This window comes from Malus domestica, chromosome 17, assembly GCF_042453785.1.
Source record: "Malus domestica chromosome 17, GDT2T_hap1".
NCBI lineage: Eukaryota > Viridiplantae > Streptophyta > Magnoliopsida > Rosales > Rosaceae > Malus > Malus domestica.
This window is the reverse complement of record NC_091677.1, coordinates 8,888,953-8,908,844: the sequence shown is the minus strand read 5'-3', so window position 1 is coordinate 8,908,844 and position 19,892 is coordinate 8,888,953. Positions and strand designations below refer to the sequence as shown.

At 37.7% G+C, this 19,892-nt stretch overlaps 3 protein-coding genes and 2 non-coding genes across 6 annotated transcripts; all 5 read left to right on the top strand.

Annotated features, from left to right (window-relative positions):
• Positions 1-214, top strand: LOC114822853 (small nucleolar RNA U3). Its single transcript, XR_003771042.2, has one exon. It is a non-coding gene; the product is annotated as a small nucleolar RNA U3 (small nucleolar RNA).
• Positions 215-3,876: 3,662 nt separating this feature from the next.
• Positions 3,877-4,425, top strand: LOC103422384 (dirigent protein 22-like). Its single transcript, XM_008360450.4, has one exon. The coding sequence runs from the start codon at positions 3,877-3,879 to the stop codon at positions 4,423-4,425; it is 549 nt and encodes a 182-aa protein (XP_008358672.3).
• A 1,050-nt stretch (positions 4,426-5,475) lies between these two features.
• Positions 5,476-5,689, top strand: LOC114822854 (small nucleolar RNA U3). Its single transcript, XR_003771043.2, has one exon. It is a non-coding gene; the product is annotated as a small nucleolar RNA U3 (small nucleolar RNA).
• Positions 5,690-7,053: 1,364 nt separating this feature from the next.
• Positions 7,054-10,248, top strand: LOC103427167 (uncharacterized). Its single transcript, XM_008365240.4, has 3 exons — positions 7,054-7,420; positions 8,073-9,374; positions 9,526-10,248. Exons 1-3 carry the CDS (start codon positions 7,238-7,240, stop codon positions 9,751-9,753), a joined length of 1,713 nt encoding a protein of 570 aa, XP_008363462.3. The 5' UTR covers positions 7,054-7,237; the 3' UTR covers positions 9,754-10,248.
• A 493-nt stretch (positions 10,249-10,741) lies between these two features.
• LOC103427194 (CSC1-like protein At3g21620) lies at positions 10,742-19,051 on the top strand. Of its 2 annotated transcripts, none has more exons than XM_029097009.2 (12): positions 10,742-12,201; positions 13,828-14,167; positions 14,603-14,749; positions 15,091-15,226; positions 15,549-15,650; positions 15,940-16,059; positions 16,170-16,250; positions 16,721-17,061; positions 17,182-17,427; positions 17,849-18,173; positions 18,286-18,519; positions 18,613-19,051. In XM_029097009.2, the coding sequence occupies exons 2-12, from the start codon at positions 13,863-13,865 to the stop codon at positions 18,877-18,879; spliced, it is 2,304 nt and encodes a 767-aa protein (XP_028952842.2). In that variant the 5' UTR covers positions 10,742-12,201; positions 13,828-13,862; the 3' UTR covers positions 18,880-19,051. The 2 variants fall into 2 exon arrangements, with proteins under 2 accessions (XP_028952842.2, XP_028952843.2); XM_029097010.2 differs by having other exon boundaries at positions 12,003-12,201; positions 14,598-14,749.
• The last annotated feature ends 841 nt before the right edge of the window (positions 19,052-19,892 follow it).

The following is a 19,892-nucleotide window of genomic DNA, read 5'->3' as shown; positions in this document are numbered from 1 at the left end:
ACGACCTTACTTGAACAGGATCTGTTCTATAGGTTGTACCTCTGTATCCTTGATTTCTAAGGAGACAGGAACCTCAGTCTGGTGGATGAACCATGACCGTGTGATCAGAGCGTGATTAACAGCCTTGTGACCCTCGGATCATTCAGGCAGTAGATGATCGTTCTCAGCCATCTTTTCAGCTGGCTGGGATGGTCACACGGTTGTCTGACAGACCTTCCCAACTCTTTTTTATTTATTTTGTTTTAGTTTTTTCCTAGTGTCCAATTGGGATTTTATAATTTTTGTGGAGTATGTTTGGCTTACGCGGGACCATGAAAGTCTCAAGGCTTCCATCAATATCATGATATCATCGTTCATGAATTTTGTTTTCCCTTTTTCAACGGTTTTTATCACAAATGTTTTTCAAAAATCGATAATAACATAGTTTGGATTTATAGGGCGTACATGTGTGTACCTAGTCAGTAAATTTACGTAGCACTTAATAGATATTAATGGAAAGAACTCAATGGATGTGTGGTGCTTAATTTTAAGAGCGATATGGATTCATTTTGAAATTAAAAGATTAAAATAAAGATTTTGGTACATTTCAAAGCCCATTGGTTATAAAAACCTATTTTTTTCAAAATTACACAATTTAGAATTAAACTCATCATATATGTGTCTTTGTCATTTATGTGAATTAAAAGATAAATACCTATTGTACTTTAAAACTCAACACAATTTGATGGATTATACTTACCACATCAAAACTTGTCATTGGTGAATCATAAATTGATTAAATTTAGGGAGTGGTTCTGCCCCTAAAAAAAAATCATTATGCAGTTCTTTAATGTGTTTTTTTTTTATGCAAATTTTTTCATGAAAGGAGTACAACTTAACTATTTTGGAGTGTCAATAACAGTACTTTAAAAATTGAAATTAACACATAAAATTAAAAATCAAAATAATTTCAATACTCACACACATGGTTAGTAAATTCGGGTATAAGACCCGTATTTTACACATACATAAAACAAAATAAATAAATTGATTAAATTTAGGGAGTGGTTCTGCCCCTAAAAAAATCATTATGCAGTTCTTTAATGTGTTTTTTTTTTATGCAAATTTTTTCATGAAAGGAGTACAACTTAACTATTTTGGAGTGTCGATAACAGTACTTTAAAAATTGAAATTAACACATAAAATTAAAAATCAAAATAATTTCAATACTCACACGCATGGTTAGTAAATTCGCGTATAAGACCCGTATTTTACACATACATAAGTATTTTTCAAATACTTATGTTTTTCATACACGTCTTATTGTTTTATTAAATTGCACATGTTTTAAAATTCTGACGTTATACACGTACTTGCATATTTTTTACATTTGATACACTTTATTTAGACATATTTTCAATAATACACTTAAACATTCATGTTGCTTCGCTTCGCCCCAGGCTTGAGCAACAACTTGCCTTCCCTTTCTCTGACTCACTCTCTCTCCTCATCCCTCTTCTCCATCTCAGAAGATCTCTAAATCTGCAATATTGGGTTTGATGGAAACGAATTCAAGAAATCCAAGCCATCACCGTCTCTCACTTCCCCGACTTCACAAACCCCGACTCGTCGCCGGTCAACTCGCCAGGCATCACTGTAGGTCGGTTCCGCCGCTCCACGGACTTGGAAAGCTCTCTCCAGTTGGAATCTTGCACCAAACAAAAACCTGAAAAACCAAGCTCGATTCTTTGTTTTGCAAAAAAAAAAAATTTGGCAATTAATCGGAAAAAAGAGGGAAGCGAAAGAGAGCGTGGGACTGAGAGAACGAGGGAGATAAAGAGGGAGAAAAAGATGGAGGCTTCCAGAGAGAGGGAGAGTTTTATTAGAATAAAAAAAGATAGAATTAATTAATATAATATTATTAGATATGAATTAAAAAATATAATATTGTAATTTGTTATTATCCTTCTTTTTAGTCCGACATTGTACCAAACGCTTCACTAAGTCAGTCCAGCTCAGTATAGTCTAAGCCAGTCCAGCTAAGTCTATTTTAAGCCAATCCAACTTAGTCTAGTCTAAGCTGGTCCAGCTTAGTCCGAGTTAGTCCGGTGCAACAAACGCACCCTTAGTCTTCTATCACACACAAAAAAAAGAGGAAAACTAACGAAAGTCCAAAAAAAACTTTAGTTTTAATGAAAAATGACAAATAAAGGTAAAAATGTGATTTTTTATTAAAGGTGAACAATACCGACATATCCAATATCCATGAAAGAGTGAGATAAAGGTGTTTATTTTTACTTATGTAGGTTATGAAAGTTGAAATGATATTGTGAACACGGAAAATTCCTGAAACGAAAGAGACAAGAACAACGTGCACAAACAAATATTTGTATTTAGATGATTTTGGGTTACAATCTCTCTCTAATTTGATCCTCTGATTCGATCTCCGTAAGGTGTGTATTTGTGGATGTGCGATTGATCCAAAGGGTCGTTGGGCTTGATCTAAGGATGAACGTTCTTCAAGGGCCGTGGACTTGATCTTGAAGGTGGATTTGAGCGGATCTTCAAAGGGGCTTTTGGGCTTGATCTTTGAAGAACAGTGATGAACGGATCTCCAAGGGCTTTTGGGCTTGATTTTGAAGAACAGTGATGAACGGATCTTCAAGGGCTTTTGGGCTTGATCTTGAAGAATGGTTGGATGTGTGGATTTGTCGACGTTGTTGATCCAAAAGGGCCGTTGGGGCTTGATCTTGGATGAACGGATGATGAACGATGGTGCTTTCTTCAAGGGCCGTCGGGGCTTGATCTTGAATTGGTGGATGGTTGATCCAAGGGCCGTCGGGGCTTGATCTTGGAAGAACGATGAACGAAGAACGAAGAACGAAGAACACTTTCTTCAAGGGCCGTCGGGGCTTGATCTTGAATTGGTGGATGATTGTTGATCCAAATGGCCGTTGGGGCTTGATCTTAGGATGAACGATGAACGAAGAACGCTTTCTTGATTATTCGGGAACCTGGATGCTTGAGAGCTTCGGAGTTTTAGAGCTTCGGAGCTTCAAGAGTTTTGCCTAATGATTTTGGTCCCCTCAAATGAATGAAATGAGCTTGTATTTATAGAATTTTCCAAGGCCTAATTTTGAATATAATATCCCAGATGAAATAAGTTGTTTCTGCCAGGTGTTGACATGTGTCCTATTTGATGACTTTTCCAACTCATTTCAATTTTCGTTGAGTCGCGCGCTACGTGTAAAATTTATGTAATACATGAGCGTTGACACTTTAATTTATCTGTCAACATTTATTTACCGAAATTTCGATGTCTACAGATATATAATATAACGCTTATATGTGCCTTCCTTTCCATTTTAATCGATTTGTGATATGACCGCTCAAACCCTAATTGAAGGTAGAAGATAATTTTCATGAAGAAAACTAATTGGACAAACTACATATATGCAAGTTGACATCCACGTTTTTGCTCAACGTGCATTTAATTAAAGTTTATTCAATCCAAGCCAATCCTAGACACTAAACGAAACCTATATGTACTGCTGCGTTGCATTTTCTTGGATTCACGTATACGTATATGTATGATTTTGGTCTTCTCTATGCTTGAATTTTAAACCTAAATTTGAACCTCCACTGGCATGCTCTATGTTCAGCAGTCTCACATGAGATACCCATCAGGCCGTCACTACTTTTTAAACGTCCCAAAATAACAAGAATCTTGTGTTCATAACTTACATAACGTCTGTTTTCTAGCAGAAAATTGACAACTTTAACCGTCTCCATCTCTCCATAAATTGGAACCATTGCATGAACAAACCCAGTTGCAAAAAGAAAATTCCAATATTCACTCAAATTCTTCTGCTGCTCAATTTGTTGTTATTTTCACTAATGGCATTAAGTTCCTTTTCAAGACCCTCCAAACTCATGTCAGTTTTGTCAACATTGCTTCTAGCCATGCTCATGTCTCTTGCCAAAGCTCAAAGTCCTAGAGAAACCACCATAGTGTTTTACTTGCAAGACTTGGCGTCAGGACCGAATGCCACTGTTGTCCCTATCACAGGCATCCAAGGCAAGCCTCAGTCTTTCACCTCATTCGGCACCATTTTCGCCATTGACGATCCCATCACCGAAACTCCCGATAAGAGATCGACCCAAGTAGGTCGAGCTCAAGGCATTCTAGTTGCTTCGTCCTTGTCTGGCTCCAATGTGCATGTGTCAATGTCACTTGCATTCACCAATAGGTACGATGGCAGCAGCCTTGAGCTACAAGGCACCAGCCGCCAGTTTGAGAGGGTTAAAGAGGTCTCAGTGGTTTCAGGCACTGCATCATTCAGATATGCAAGGGGTTATGCTACCCTTGAGACAGTTTTTTATGATAATAAGACCTCCTACTCAGTCGTCCGGTGCGCTATTAGGTTGCTTCTCAATAGTACTTAATAGTTAACCTCTGTTTTTTATGGTTCAATGTTCTCAGAAATAAATTGGACCTTTAGTAAAGGCAAACACTTTTCCATACGCAGATCCTGAAGCTAGCAAGCAAGCCTTTGTGCTGGCGTGCCACAAAAACACATATCTTAAGACTCACACCCATCTGAATACGTCTTAAGCCCACGTGCATCTCATTGTGCTCGTCTCTCGCGATTAGTACAATCATCTAGTGATTTTTTCCCGCAATCTTAAATATGTAAGAGGTCTTAGATTTGACTCTCTTAAATGAAGAATTTGATACCAAACAATCGAAACTCATATAAACTCACACTACATATATATGTAGTGTAGTTGCTGTTCATGCTTTTTTTTTTTTTTTTTTAATCAGATACTTTTGGTTTGTAATTTTTAATCAAACCCTTGAAGCTTGAGAAGATATAAATAAGGAAGAGAATCCATGAAGTCATGAATCCATGAAGACATAAATAAGGAAGAGAATGAATGAGGATAGAATCAACTATACGTACTCGCATATATAATCTTTTTTATTTCATGTGTCAGTAAACGCAGAGAAGTCAGTCCAACTAATTCCAAGTAAATACATATTTATCAAAGGATAATAATAACGAACAATATTCGCGTCCACCTTGTGAGTGCTCCTCCTTGTTCACTCATTGCAATTTATATGTTTTAACCGAACAAATGTTAAAATCAAAATCCTACGCAACCCTACAAGCTGTACAACTACACGGTGACCCATAAGGCTTAGGCCTCTTTCAATTTTGTTTAAACTCTTTGATTTTGTTGGCAGGGTTGCTTTTTCAGCCAATTAGATGTTCATACAGCTTCGAGCCACCTATTAATAAAGGTATATACTCTTTCTGAATTGGAATTCTTTACTTTTTACAGTAGTTGTCTTCAATGTGGTTGAATTGAAGGCAAAACCTCGGCAGATATTTGTGAGCTGCAAAATGCACAAAGCACAACAACATTAGTCCCACATCGACGCTGCATAAAACGACAATAGCCTTTATATGGTCTTTTCCGTGCTCACGGTTCACGACCTTACTTGAACAGGATCTGTTCTATAGGTTGTACCTCTGTATCCTTGATTTCTAAGGAGACAGGAACCTCAGTCTGGTGGATGAACCATGACCGTGTGATCAGAGCGTGATTAACAGCCTTGTGACCCTCGGATCATTCAGGCAGTAGATGATCGTTCTCAGCCATCTCCTCAGCTGGCTGGGGTGGTCACACGGTTGTCTGACAGACCCCTTCCCAACTCTTTTTTATTTATTTTTGTTTTTGTTTTTTCGTAGTGTCCAATTGGGATTTTATAATTTTTGTGTAGTATGTTTGGCTTACAGGACCATGAAAGTCTCAAGGCTTCCATCAATATCATGATATCATCGTTCATGAATTTTGTTTTCCCTTTTTTAACGGTTTTTATCACAAATTTTCCCTTTTTCAACGGTTTTTCTCACAAATGTTTTCTGAAAATCGATAATAACATATTTTGGACTTGTAGGCCGTACATGTGTGCCTAGTCAATAAATTTACGTAACACTTGATAGAAATTAATGCAAAGAACTCAATTGATGTGTGGTGCTCAATTTTAAGAGCGATATGGATTCATTTTGAAATTAAAAGACCAAAAGAAAGACTGGTACATTTCAAAGCCCATTGGTTATGAAAACCCTTTTTTTCAAAATTACGCAATTTAGGATTAAACTCATCATATATGTGTCTTTGTCATTTATATGAATTAAAAGATAAATACCTATTGTACTTTAAAACTCAACACAATTTGATGGATTATACTTACCACATCAAAACTTGTCATTGGGATTTTATAATTTTTGTGAATCATAAATTGATTAAATTTAGGGTGTGGTTCTGCCCCTAAAAAAAATCATTATGCAGTTCTTTAATGTGTTATGTTTTTTTTTGTTTGCAAATTTCTTCATGAAAGGAGTACAACTTAACTATTTTGGAGTATCGATAACAGTACTTTAAAAATTGAAATAAACATATAAAATTAAAAATCGAAATAATCTCAATACTCACACGCATGGTTAGTAAATTCGCGTATGAGACCCGTATTTTACACATACATAAGTATTTTTGAAAAATACTTATGTTTTTCATACAAGTCTTATTGTTTTATTAAATTGCACATGTTTTAAAATTCCGACGTTATACACGTACTTGCATATTTTTTTACATTTGATACACTTTATTTAGACATATTTTCAATAACACACTTAAACATTTATGTATTCTAAAACTAAATAAAACATAAAAAATTATGGGCAATAATATAATTTCACATATCTAAATTTTAGTGTTTCTTATTGAAGCTTCATTGATGTTAAAGTATATCACTATTAAAAAGAATGAAAAAACAAAAACCTTCCACTCTCACTCACAGTTCCTCTCTCTCCCTCTCTCATTCCGATTTTAAAAACAAAAATAAAAAATGTTCATGGATAAAATATGTAAACATATGCTAGTACCTCTTTATATAATTCCATTTGGGCTTGTAGGCCCATGAAGCATTCCAACATGGACGCATTCCTAAACGAAGGGCCCAGATCCTTCTGGAATCCAAAAGTCCAAATGTGAAAGAAAGTTCTTGGAAGGCCGGAGCCAACAAAAATGGAATTCCAATTTCCAACGACCAGAAAGAAAACCAATTTCTCTTCCTATTTGGTGGTTTCTTCACCAACACGAACCCTGACTCTGATTTCTCAGAACTACAAAAAGCTTCCAAGTACGACCAACGAGCAGAGAGAGGTAGAGAGAGAAACAGGAGAGAGAGATGGATTTCGAGCTGAGAAGAGCGAGAGAGAAGCTGGACAAGGAGCAGAAGGAGAGGAAGCAGAGGGCGAGGCAGAAATTGGAAAGGGAGAGGAAGGCGAAAGAAGAAGCTAAGAAGCAGAGAGAAGCCATTGACGCCGAGCGATCCAGACGCCTCTTCGATGCCGCCCAAGCCCAACTCAAGGTCCGTTTATCAAATCCCATCAGTTACCCGATTGCTTTTGATCGTTGAAATTGGCCCTTTTTTTCTTCAATTTAAGCTTGTTTTGTACATTGATTGCTCCAGTTATTTGGGAATAGTGTTCGAAATTGCGTAGGGCTTTGAAAATTTGTGACTTTAATGGTAGAAAATCGCGTAGTTGTTCAAAAGTTCCTGACTTTGTTTGTAGAAAATCGCCCAGTTCTTTGAATGTTTATGACTTGATTCGTATAAAATTAAGTATTGCTTTGAAAGTTTATGACTTTACTGATTGCAAATTCTCGTTTTTTCGTTAATCCCTGGAAATTTTTTAACACACAATGCCTGGGCATTCAATGTCGTTTCAATTGAATAGCCAGTCTCAGATGTCATCCTTATTTTTTCAGAGCACAGGCCTATGATTACAACCCGGGTAAACCTTAACGGCTGTTGATTTACTCCTCCAGTCTTAAACGTACCAAATACATAGTGTCCGAATCAGTATGTTCATGCTCCATTAATCTACATTACCTAAAAAACCCGTCTTCTATCTTTGTTATTAGGGTAGTGATGTAACAGTGAATCATTTCAATGGGAGATTCAAATTTTTTGCGGCAGATTTGTTGCTTTTTTGATAACTCCAACTATATTTCTTCAGGTTGATCAACAAATGCAAGAAAGTTTACTTGTCGGACGGGGAATCATGTTTTACCGTGTATTAGAAGCTGTACGTTGCCAGGGTAGTGGAGATAAGATCAAGTTGCCAGCTTCCTGCTTCAGCGAATTGCAAGATCAAAACGCGTTTGATCAGGGACCCTTGTACTTTAAATTGTCAACAGTTCATCAAGAGGGTTCTTCAGAAATGATTGATGCTGATAAGGGGAAGGGCAGGAGCACCCATTCGGGTGTTTTGGAGTTCACTGCAGACGAAGGTTTTGTTGGGCTACCTCCTCATGTATGGCAGAACTTATTTCCGGTAGATACACCAAATATTCCTTTGATAGAAGTTCGCTATGTATGGCTTCCTAAAGGGACTTACGCAAAACTTCAACCTCTTAGGGTAGGTTTTTCAGACTTGCCCAATCACAAGGCCATCCTCGAAACAAGCCTTCGTCAGCATGCCACCCTTTCTGAAGATGATATATTTACAGTCAACTACGGGGAGCTGGTCTATAAGTTACAGGTCCTTGAGTTAAAACCCTCTTCAAGTGTATCTGTTCTAGAAACAGATATTGAAGTTGACATAGTTGGTGCTGATACTGATTCGGAAAAGACTCATGAGAATGTCCTTAAACCACTTACATTTGGAACATCAGAATCTGGAACGGTTGATGAAGGGCACTATTCGTATTACAAGTTCTCCATAGATAATGATACTTGGGAGAAAATTGCTTCGGGAGACGCCAAAATTGAGGTGAAAATAGAAGCAGAGCCAAATTCTGGGGATACTGATATTTACATCTCCAAGCATCCTCTCATATTCCCAACAAGGCACCAGCATGAATGGTCTTCCCATGACATTGGTTCGAAGGTATTGATCCTTAGCTCAAAAGACAAGAGCTTGGAAGCAGGAACTTACAGTGTTGGTGTGTATGGATTTAAGGGAACAACCAAGTACCAAGTATCTGTGAATGTTCAAGGTGACAGTAATTGGACAGTAGGTCAGCAGGCCGCCTTGTCCTCATCACCAATGGAAATGGATACTGTGGAGTGTAAGAATTGTAAACGTTATATACCCAGTCGGACTATAGGACTTCATGAAGCCTATTGTAGCAGACATAATGTTGTTTGTCAGCATGCTGGTTGCGGAGTTGTTCTCAGGGTTGAGGAGGCCAAGAATCATGTTCATTGTCCAAAATGTGAGCAAGCTTTTCATCATGGGGAAATGGAAAAGCACATGAAAGTGTTCCATGAGCCACTTCACTGCCCCTGCGGAATTGTGCTCGAGAAGGAAGAGATGGTAAGCAATATTTTCTACCCCTTTCCGTATTGCATCATTCCATTTTCATTTAATTTCATTTGTAAAATTTTCCCATTTAAATTAAACATCTTTTTTCTATGAATTTCTTGTAACGGGCCTAACAGCTGAAACTTTCTGTCCTTGTGTGCAGGTGCAACACCAAGCCTCAGTTTGCCCCCTTCGCCTTATTGCGTGCCGATTCTGTGGGGACATGGTTCAAGCTGGAAGCTCCGCTATAGATGTTCGGGACAGAATGAGAGGACTGTCTGAGCACGAGAGTGCGTGCGGGTCGAGAACTGCCCCGTGCGACTCGTGCGGGCGTTCTGTCATGTTGAAGGAGATGGACATCCATCGGGTTGCCGTGCATCAAAAGAACTAAAAACGCCACACTTTAGTATTCCAAGTTTCCCAGCAGCATTGCCAAAGCTTGCTTGTGTGTTTGTATTGTGTCCTTGTAAAATATGAGGTACGATGTTCTGTGTATTGATCAAATTGACCTGAGAGAGAGAGACGAAGAATAAGAGAAGGGGTGGGGGAGAGGGAGGAAGCCTAAGATATGATTATATTATTTCAATAATTGATCAGATTGTCTCTCCCTTTTCGATCCGGATCTCTTTCACTAAGACCCTCGGATCAAGTGATTTTTGAAATTTGATCCAACAGCTAAAGTTATTATAACTTTGAAAAGGGATTCTGTTTTTAGCAGTTAGATTAAATTTCAAGAATGTAGATCACTTGATCCATGAGCCTTGGTAGAAGAGATCCGGAGAAGATGTCTTTCTCTTTTTCGGGGGTCATTTTGTATCCTTTGTGCATGTGACAAACAAGTCGGAATATTTGATATATTTATTTCAAAATATTTATTTTGAACAAATGATACTATTTATACTAAGGAGATGTGTAAATTTAACCTCATAATGAGCTAGCAATAATGTGGTTCTAATTTACTTTTGAGGAGAATCGAATCTAAGACTTTTCATTTATATATTACAAGTCAAAATAAATACGACTAGATCGCATTACTGTTTACCCGCTGCTGCGGATCATAAATGCCGATCTGCACCGAGGAAAAACCGAAAATGGCCCCCTACCAAATCCCACAATTTTCTTCCTCCTTTTCCCTTTTCCCTTTTCCCTTTTCTTGTCATTGAAAAACCAAAAAATACCCCCTACCAAATCCCACAAATTTCTTCCTCATTTTTCCTGTTCTTTTCATTCAGATGACAGATTGATGACGTGTCGGATCATACGACATGGGCCGCGTGTCAACATCCAACGGTCAAAGCACAGAAAATAGCCGTTTGAGTCTTAAGAGTGACGGGAGGTGCCGACCTCTTCTTAACCTTCCTACTTGCAGATATCCTATTGGACCACAGCTTTTATAAAATACTCCCTTTTGACTTTCTAATTCGCACTCAGATTTTGCATTTAATTTGCTCATCATCTCCGACTAGCAATGTTGGTGCCGGAGAGGGGTTGTCGGAGAATCACCGAGGAAAGCGAGTGGCGGGAGATGGGGGCGGTGGTGATGGAGGAAAGGTTTGGTTGATGAGAGAGGAAGCGCTGGAGAAGCGAGTGGCGGGACATGAGGCAGTTACTATTCATCAAGGCAATAGTTGTTTTTACTTAATTGACGGAGCAATTGTTGCTTTAGCGGAGTGAAGTTGCTCTCGGTGACAAACAAGTGGGAAAGTTTGACATATTTATATAAGAAAGATGTCCGCGCACTCGCTGGTGCCGCTGCGGATCATGAATGGAATGCCGATCTGCACCGACGAAAAACGGAAAGGGGGCCCTACCAAATCCCACTATTTTCTTCCTTCTTTTACCCTTTCTTTCTATTCATTCAGATTCGGACGACAGACGCTAGTCTTTGTCCTGTGCTTTTAGAACTCGGATCATACGCCGTGGGCCACGTGTCAACATCCAACGGTCAAAACACATAAAATAGTAGCCGTTTGAATCTGAGAGTCTTCCTTTTTATAACTTATTCAGCGGCAGGCATAAAGAGACACTGAACTCACCTTCCCACATGCAGACAACCAAATCCTATTGGGCCCACTTATTATTTTGCATTTAATTTGCTGAATCCGGAAATACAATCTGAGACCAAATTTTCGGCATTTAAATTGAGTGTGGTTTTTCTACGATCTTAATTATTAGCTAATACCTATTTATAAATTTAATTTTTTTTAGTTTTATTGTTATAAGTTTAATGTGTGTCAACGGTAATTGGGTTCACAGAAATGCCACATTCATTTTTAGTGCATAAAATTGACCCCAATAGAGTCACACTCACTCCCCACACAATGTAATTTTCATCTTTTATAATCTAATTTTTCTTTCATGGTTTACAAATAATTTCAGAATTCCCGATTATTTTTTTATGTACTTATTTCTCAATTGATTTCATAATTTTATATTAATTTATTCAATCAAAATGCTTAGAGAAAACGAAAAAATACAAGACTGAGAAATATAGAAAACACGCATGTGAAAATTACTTTGCAAATATATATTGATTTTCCATTAAATGAAAATTAAAAATTTTAAAAGAGAAAAAGGTAACGGAAGCGACTGTTTGTAATATCAATGTAATATCATTCGACTCACGCCTTTTAAGTTTTTAAACAAAAGATTGCGACGCTCTCTCACCGGAGCAGGCGCATTTTAGCACGAGCCACGCTGTCTTCCCCCGCCTGCGACTTTCGATCGTTTTTCCATGCTTTCCAGTTGAACTGAAAACGCTGCGTTTCAAGGACCTGAGGGAGGGAGGTAGCTCAGGTAGGAGAGCAGGAGTGAATTCAGTTCGTACGGCGAAATACAGGTAAAGACTACTTCTGCTGCTTTCGGATTTTGAACTTTAATGCTTGTTTGGTTGCCGAGAAAATTATGAAATACTCGATCTTTACTTGATTTGGTTTTTTGTAAGTGTAAAATCTTAAACTTTTGTTGGTTGTTTGGTTGCCGAGAAAATGTACTCTTCAGTCCATTTTCCAATGGATGTTTTAGTTCTGGATCGATGAGAAGTTTGATCAGTAGTTTCCTTGGTTGTTCTGGCAAACACTAAAAAGGATTTACTGCTTGTTTGGATGCTGAGAAAATGTGAGAGAAAAATTTCGGTTTTCGTTGACAAATATGTTTCTCTTTCCCCGAAATTTTGTGTTCTAAGTTCTAAGTTCTAATCTACCTTTCAATACAAAGGAGTTGACAGATTATTCAACCAAATTTCCTGTTCATTGCTGCTAGATTTGAGGGATTCGTTTTTGATGCGGGAAGAAGACTTTGAGAAAACAATTTGAAACCATTAATATGCTTTGGAATAACAAAAGTTTTGTATTTAATTACTTAGGAATTTGTTAAGTTATTTTGGGAGTTGTAAGGGTGTCATGGAAACTAATGTCTATTAATTTGTAAACGTTTATAAATAGAAAGCCTTGAATGGGAGACTTGAATGAATTAAATTATATTTTGCTTTGTGCAATTGAAGTGAGTGATTTCTCCTTCCCCAATCAAGCATTTGGCTTGGTTGTGTGAGCGAATCCACGATTAGCGACGTGAGCGAGCTCCGTTGCCCCTGGTTGAGCGAATCCCAGGTTATCATCCCCTGTCTCCCCGAGACTCCCTTGGTTTTTCCTGCATCAGTTTTACTGCTGTAATACTGTTAAAAAAAATTCTTACTGTTGGCATCTGAATTACTGAAATTGTTTAGGGTTAAATCTACGAGTTAAAATCTCCTCCTCTTAAGATTTGCTTTTGTTTAGAAGCTTAATTCTGTTTTATATTTTGGGATGATGCGAAAAGCTTACTTTGATGCACTAAACGATATAACACTTTGCTTCTGTTATTGGGTTTAGTTCAGATCTTTAGGCCTATTTAAAGGGAACCCCATGTGTTCCTTTTCCTTTTGGATACATTTATATTTTTCTTTTTATTTTGTTTATTTATAATAACCGTCATGTTATCTTTTTTTTTCCATTTTTATTTGGTACCCGCAGGTCATGAAAAGGGAACTTAACCTTCCACTTACTCTGAGGAATACTACTAGACCTTAGTTTTAGTAGCATCATAATTATGGGTTAATACTGATGGGATTGGAAACTATCAAAGTTATATGTGAAATTACAATTTTGCCTTTTTCTATAACTTAAAACCACAAGGGTTTTATATAAGTAGAGGCCTGAAGTTTGAGCCAATTGATATTCCCATCAAGGGACGTTGTTTTCCAGTGAAACACTAACTCCAAGGCTCTTCTCTTCCTCTTACTATGGAATAGGATTTTACTAACTCCATAATTCCTTGGTAAAAATCATCATAAAATCACTCTTTTCTTTGTTATCAGGAATACTGAACGGTGCTGTTTGCAAACCACCCTCCCCATCTTTTTCTTATCCTGGTGTAAATTATTTATTGAGAGTATAAAGTTTACCTTTTGTTTTCTCCAACTTTACAGGAGAATCATTCACATATATTACTTTGAAGCAAGAGATGGCGACACTGAATGATATCGCAGTTGCAGCAGCTATCAATATTCTCACTGCATTTGCTTTCTTTTTGGCGTTTGCCATACTTCGGATTCAACCCATCAATGATAGGGTCTACTTTCCAAAATGGTATCTTAAAGGGTTAAGGTGTAGTCCGTTTGGCGGAGTAAGCAAGTTTGTGAATCTGGACTTCAGGTCATATGCGAAATTCTTGAATTGGATGCCTGCTGCATTACAAATGCCAGAACCTGAGCTAGTTGACCATGCAGGGTTGGACTCTGCGGTTTACTTGAGGATCTACTTGACAGGGTATGCTTTGGTAAATCATATTTATCGTTTTAGTCGTTGCTTTTGACAGTGTAAATGTTAAAGTTTCTTTGATTATGTAACTAATTAGCATCTAAATATGTGATGTGTGTACAACTTCCCATAATTAGGACATGAGTACAATGTTTGTTGTGGTACATAACAGACACAGAACTTTTAAACTGAGAGTTTTCACATTCGCTAAGACCGTGTCCCCTTATATTTTGACATAAGTAAGATAATTTTATTGGCATATTGCAAGTGTTTCATGTATATTGTCAACCCATATCCTCTCTGCAACTCTTCTCCTTGCATAAAATGCTTTTCTACAATGGCGGAATGTAATATGTCAACTGAATACTTCTCTTCTTTCTAGATGTGATTTATAATGTTTGCCTTCTTCGACTGATTACGAGATTTTGGCCCCTTAAAGTGCAGGCTAAAAATTTTTGTTCCCATCGCATTCCTAGCCTATGCAGTCATGGTTCCAGTCAATTGGACTAATAGCACCCTAAAGAATTCAACTGTAGTATACAGCAACATAGATGAGCTCTCTATCTCAAATGTTCCTCTTGGATCACATAGGTATGCAATACTTTCTTCACTAAGCTCTACTATTGCATCACTTTCCTTTAAGTTTTGCTATTTTTTTTCCTCAATTCCAACTTTTAATTTCTTGCAAACGCAGTTCCTAATTATTTAAAAATCTGACCTTGAGGAATTAATTTTCTTAATTTTCCCAACTGAGGGTAATTAGCATTCTAGGTTTATATGCAAGATTTAATCTAAATTGAGAATTGCCTAGTTTATATCCTTCTGGTGATCATTTACTTTTGATGGGACTCAGTTATATGCTACTATGCATTGAAACTTGTTTGCATTTCAAGGAAATTTACCTTCCCATGATTATTTAACATCTGATGCAGATTTTGGACTCATTTAGTAATGGCCTATGCTTTTACAATTTGGACATGCTACATATTGAAAACAGAGTACGAGAAGGTTGCAACAATGAGGTTGCATTTTCTTGCATCAGAACGGCGGCGCCCTGATCAGTTCACAGTAAGATCAACTTGATTATTCTTAAGCTTATGTGATAAATAAATTGACATTGAAGCACAGTAGTCGGGACATAACATTAACAGCCACTAGCAAGGGCTGGGGTCAAGCAGTTAAATTTACATCATTAAATTGTAAATGTTCAATATGTTTATATAGTACCGAGTCTTGTTTTCTCGTTTATCTTTCTACATGATGTATTCCTACTCCTATGCACTATCCAGTTACATTATTTAGTGGGAAAACTATAAAATTGGTGTTCCATAAACATTTCTTTTACACTGTTGTGGATCTAACTGTTGTGAAATACGAAAATTTGGTGTAGGTACTGGTTAGAAATGTGCCACCAGATCCTGATGAAACAGTTAGTCAGCTCGTGGAACATTTTTTTCTGGTCAACCATCCAGACCACTATCTCACTCATCAGGTTTGGTCATCTTGCTTTTTGGCTTTTCATTACATCCTTAATACTGATTCACACAGAAACGGGCGTTCAAGTTATAAAAAAAAAATTTCAATTTCAACATTCCCTGCTCTGCTTTCCACAACTATAGAGGGGTCTAAATAAAGTAGGGTTGTTCTATAGTAATAAACATGCAAACACGTCAGTATGTTAACTTTTGTAATGATTACTGTGAAAAGGGACTTACACCTGTGCTCTTCTTCCATGTATTTCGGTTATATGTTTAATTTCTTACTGAACTATTTGCATGCAGGTTGTTTACAATGCAAGTAAACTTTCTGAATTAGTCAATGAGAAGAAGAAAATTCAGAATTGGCTTGACTACTATCAACTTAAATTTTCTAGAAATTCATCTAAAAGGCCATCTAAGAGGGTATTTGCATTATTCTTCTGATTTCTTTCTTCGTTTTTTTCTTTTTGTTTCCTTCCCTTTTCTTTTCATCATGCTATTTCTCATTTCCATTAACAACGTCTTGTGAGCAGACTGGATTTCTTGGTCTTTGGGGTAAACGGGTGGATGCAATTGATTTTTATACATCTGAGATTGAGAGGCTATCAAAAGAAGTAAGTATCCCTTAACTACTGTAAAATTTGTTCCACCAGTCTTGCTCACTGTTGCTTCTATTTGACACTGGACAAGGAAAGGTTCAGAGTTAGCTCAAGTCCTGATTGCCTACTTCTTTGTCTTTTATAGATCAATCATTATGGGTGCGTTTGGTACGCAGACGGGACGGGACGGAACGGGACGGGACGGGACGGAACGAAGGTGTAATTTTTGAAAAAGACATGGGGTATATTTGTCTTAAAATGGTAAAACATTGTGTTCCACAGACGTGGAACAAACCCGTTCCAGGGGGGGAGGTGGAACGCAAAAACACCCAAAATCTGTCCCGTGGAACAGCCCGTTCCACCCATTTTTGGCGCACCAAACGCGGGACGGAACGCCTCGTCCCGTTCCGTCCCGTCCCACGTACCAAACGCACCCTAGGAACACTTATGTTCTTTCTTTTTCAAATCAAATTTATTGTTGACAGATATCCTTGGAGAGAGATAAGATTACAAGTAGCCCTAAATCTATCATGCCAGCAGCTTTTGTTTCCTTCAGAACTCGATGGGGTGCCGCTGTTTGTGCACAAGCTCAACAATCCAGAAACCCAACTATATGGTTGACTGAGTGGGCTCCAGAACCCCGTGATGTTTATTGGGATAACTTGGCTATCCCATATGTTACATTGACAATTAGGAGGCTTGTAGTTGCCGTTGCTTTCTTCTTCCTCACCTTCTTTTTTATGATCCCCATTGCATTTGTACAGTCCCTTGCAAACATTGAGGGTATTGAGAAAGCAGTCCCCTTCCTAAAGCCCATTATTGAAGTGTGAGTATTTTCTTTCTATATAATGCATCTTTGTTTGAATGTTCCCTGGCTGGATGGTCAGCCGTAATTACTTTTTTTTTACCGTCGTTTTGCAATAACAACATCCCGTTTTTCATGCAGGAAATTCATAAAATCATTTATCCAAGGTTTCCTGCCTGGAATTGCTTTGAAGATTTTTCTTATATTCCTTCCCTCTATATTGATGGTAATGTCCAAATTTGAAGGTTTCGGTAGCATATCAGCTCTAGAGAGGAGATCGGCTAGTAGATATTATATTTTCCAATTTGTCAATGTATTTCTTGGGAGCATAATCACTGGAACTGCATTTCAACAACTAGATGAATTCATCCACCAATCTGCCAATGAGTATGTCCTTATATTTGCACCTCAACTCCTTTTAGTTTGCAGTATCCTGATGGTTAGTTAAATGGAATGTAATTTTTCATTTCATACAAATACACTAACATGAGATCGTGGAAGAAGGCAAGTTAATCAAGTTTTGACATCATCTCTTGTGTGCATAAATTGATAGACTGCAATGAATACAAGGAAAACTAATAAAAAGAGCTTGAAAACTTTGAGTTTTAATGAAAAGGACAAAAGGTGTTGTAAGTGAATAGTACCTAGATTGACTTTTTAGAGTAAAAATGTGGTTTTTCGTTAAAATGAACATTACATGGAGTTTTTCGTTAAAGTTCCCATGAATATAAGCTTCGTCTGCTCTGTATCTGATATCGACAGTGCTGTTTGATGCAAAAAATTTTGATAATTAATTGGCTATTTGCAGGATCCCGAAGACAATTGGTGTTTCAATTCCAATGAAGGCAACCTTCTTTATCACTTATATAATGGTTGATGGGTGGGCCGGAATTGCTGGTGAGATTCTAAGGTTGAAACCCTTGATTATATATCACCTGAAAAATTTCTTCTTGGTGAAGACTGAAAAGGATAGGGAAGAAGCCATGGATCCCGGAACCCTTGGTTTCAACACCGGTGAACCTCAAATACAACTATATTTCTTACTTGGCCTTGTTTATGCTGTGGTGTCACCAATCCTACTTCCGTTCATAATAGTATTCTTTGCCCTGGCATATGTTGTTTATCGTCATCAGGTAAGTTGCGACATTTTCCAAGAGAAGGGTTTAGTTATTTTTTGGTTGAGATGTTCATTTCTTGACTGAGTAATTCTGCTAAATTCTAATTCATTTCGTTGGTCGATTCTAGATTATAAACGTCTATAATCAAGAGTATGAAAGTGCTGCGGCATTCTGGCCTGATGTCCACGGGCGCATCATAACGGCACTAATTGTCTCACAACTGCTGCTGATGGGATTGTTAAGCACAAAAGAAGCTGCTCAGTCAACTCCACTGCTCATCACACTCCCAGTGTTGACCATATGGTTCCATAGATTCTGCAAAGGCCGTTATGAACCTGCTTTCATCAGACATCCCTTGCAGGTTTGTTGCATTCACTATTGGTTGACCTTGTTCTTTGTTGTGCTGATCGAAGTGATTTGACTGTGATGAACATTTTCTTATGGTGGATTGCAGGAAGCAATGATGAAAGATACATTAGAACGCACAAGAGAGCCGAATCTGAACATGAAAGGCTTCCTTCAAAATGCATACATCCACCCAGTTTTCAAGGGTGAAGATGACAGCGAGAACGAAGCACCTGCCCAGGAATTTGAGAAGGAGCCCGCAGTTGTCCTAACAAAACGCAGTTCTCGAAGGAATACACCAATGCCCAGCAAATATAGCGGTTCTTCTTCATCAGCATCCATACCCGAGGACGATACTCTGAAGATGATCCCTTAAGAGTGTTGCAACTCTTTGTTTAGTTAGCTGTACATTTATTCCGACGAAAAAGAAGAAGTTAGCTGTACATTTTTGGATTCGGAGGTTGTAAAGAAATTGTAGAGAGAGTTATTCGGATCTTCATTGTGTAAAGAAACAATCGAGGAAGAAAAAAAAAGGCCTTTCGGTTTTAGATTTGAGGTCAATGCTTAATTTTATTGGTAGTGAAATTAAATTTAACAGGTTTGTTATGTTCTGCGGGTTGCTCTAGCACGCCATTTATAGGGCACCTTTCATACACTGATCCAAACTTGTGTCTTTGGTTCCACCTGAACACACTGATCCAACCTAATGCGAGGTGGTATTCTAACATACGGCCTGTCGGACCGGGTGTTTTGTGCGGCAGAACACCAATAGCGAGCCCTGCTATGTCATGTCCCACCTATACCCTAAAATTGACAGATCCAAATTCTCTTCCCTCCTATTCCTTCCTTTCATTCACAGCCATTCAAAACAATTCCAAGCTAATTCAAAGGTGAAGATTTGTTTTACACGCTATGAATGAAAGGTGAGCATATGAGGGATTGGGAAATAGGAGAAGAGAGAATTAGAATGCAAAATTGATCTTAAAACTTCTGAGTTATGTGTAATGTACCCAAAAAGGATAGAAGAAGCACTTTACTTGTGAAGGATGAAGAGAATTTCTTGTTCCATGGATATTACTTTGCTTCTCCACAGTGAATCAAAATTCCAAAATTCTATATTTCTTGCTTCTTACCAAAGTAAGAGAAAAAACAAAAGAGATATTTGTCGGTTTGGCCCTAGAATTTGTATAGAGGTGCCAATTTCCCCTTAACTTTGTTTTTAGCCGATTACTTCTCGGAACTTTTATAATTAGCCAATTTCCCTCATAAACTAGCTTTACGAGAGAAATTGGCTATTTATAAAAGTTCAGAGGGTAATTGACTAAATTAAAGTTCAAGTAGGAAATTAGCTAATTATTTGTTCATGGGGTAATCAGCTAAAATTAAAGT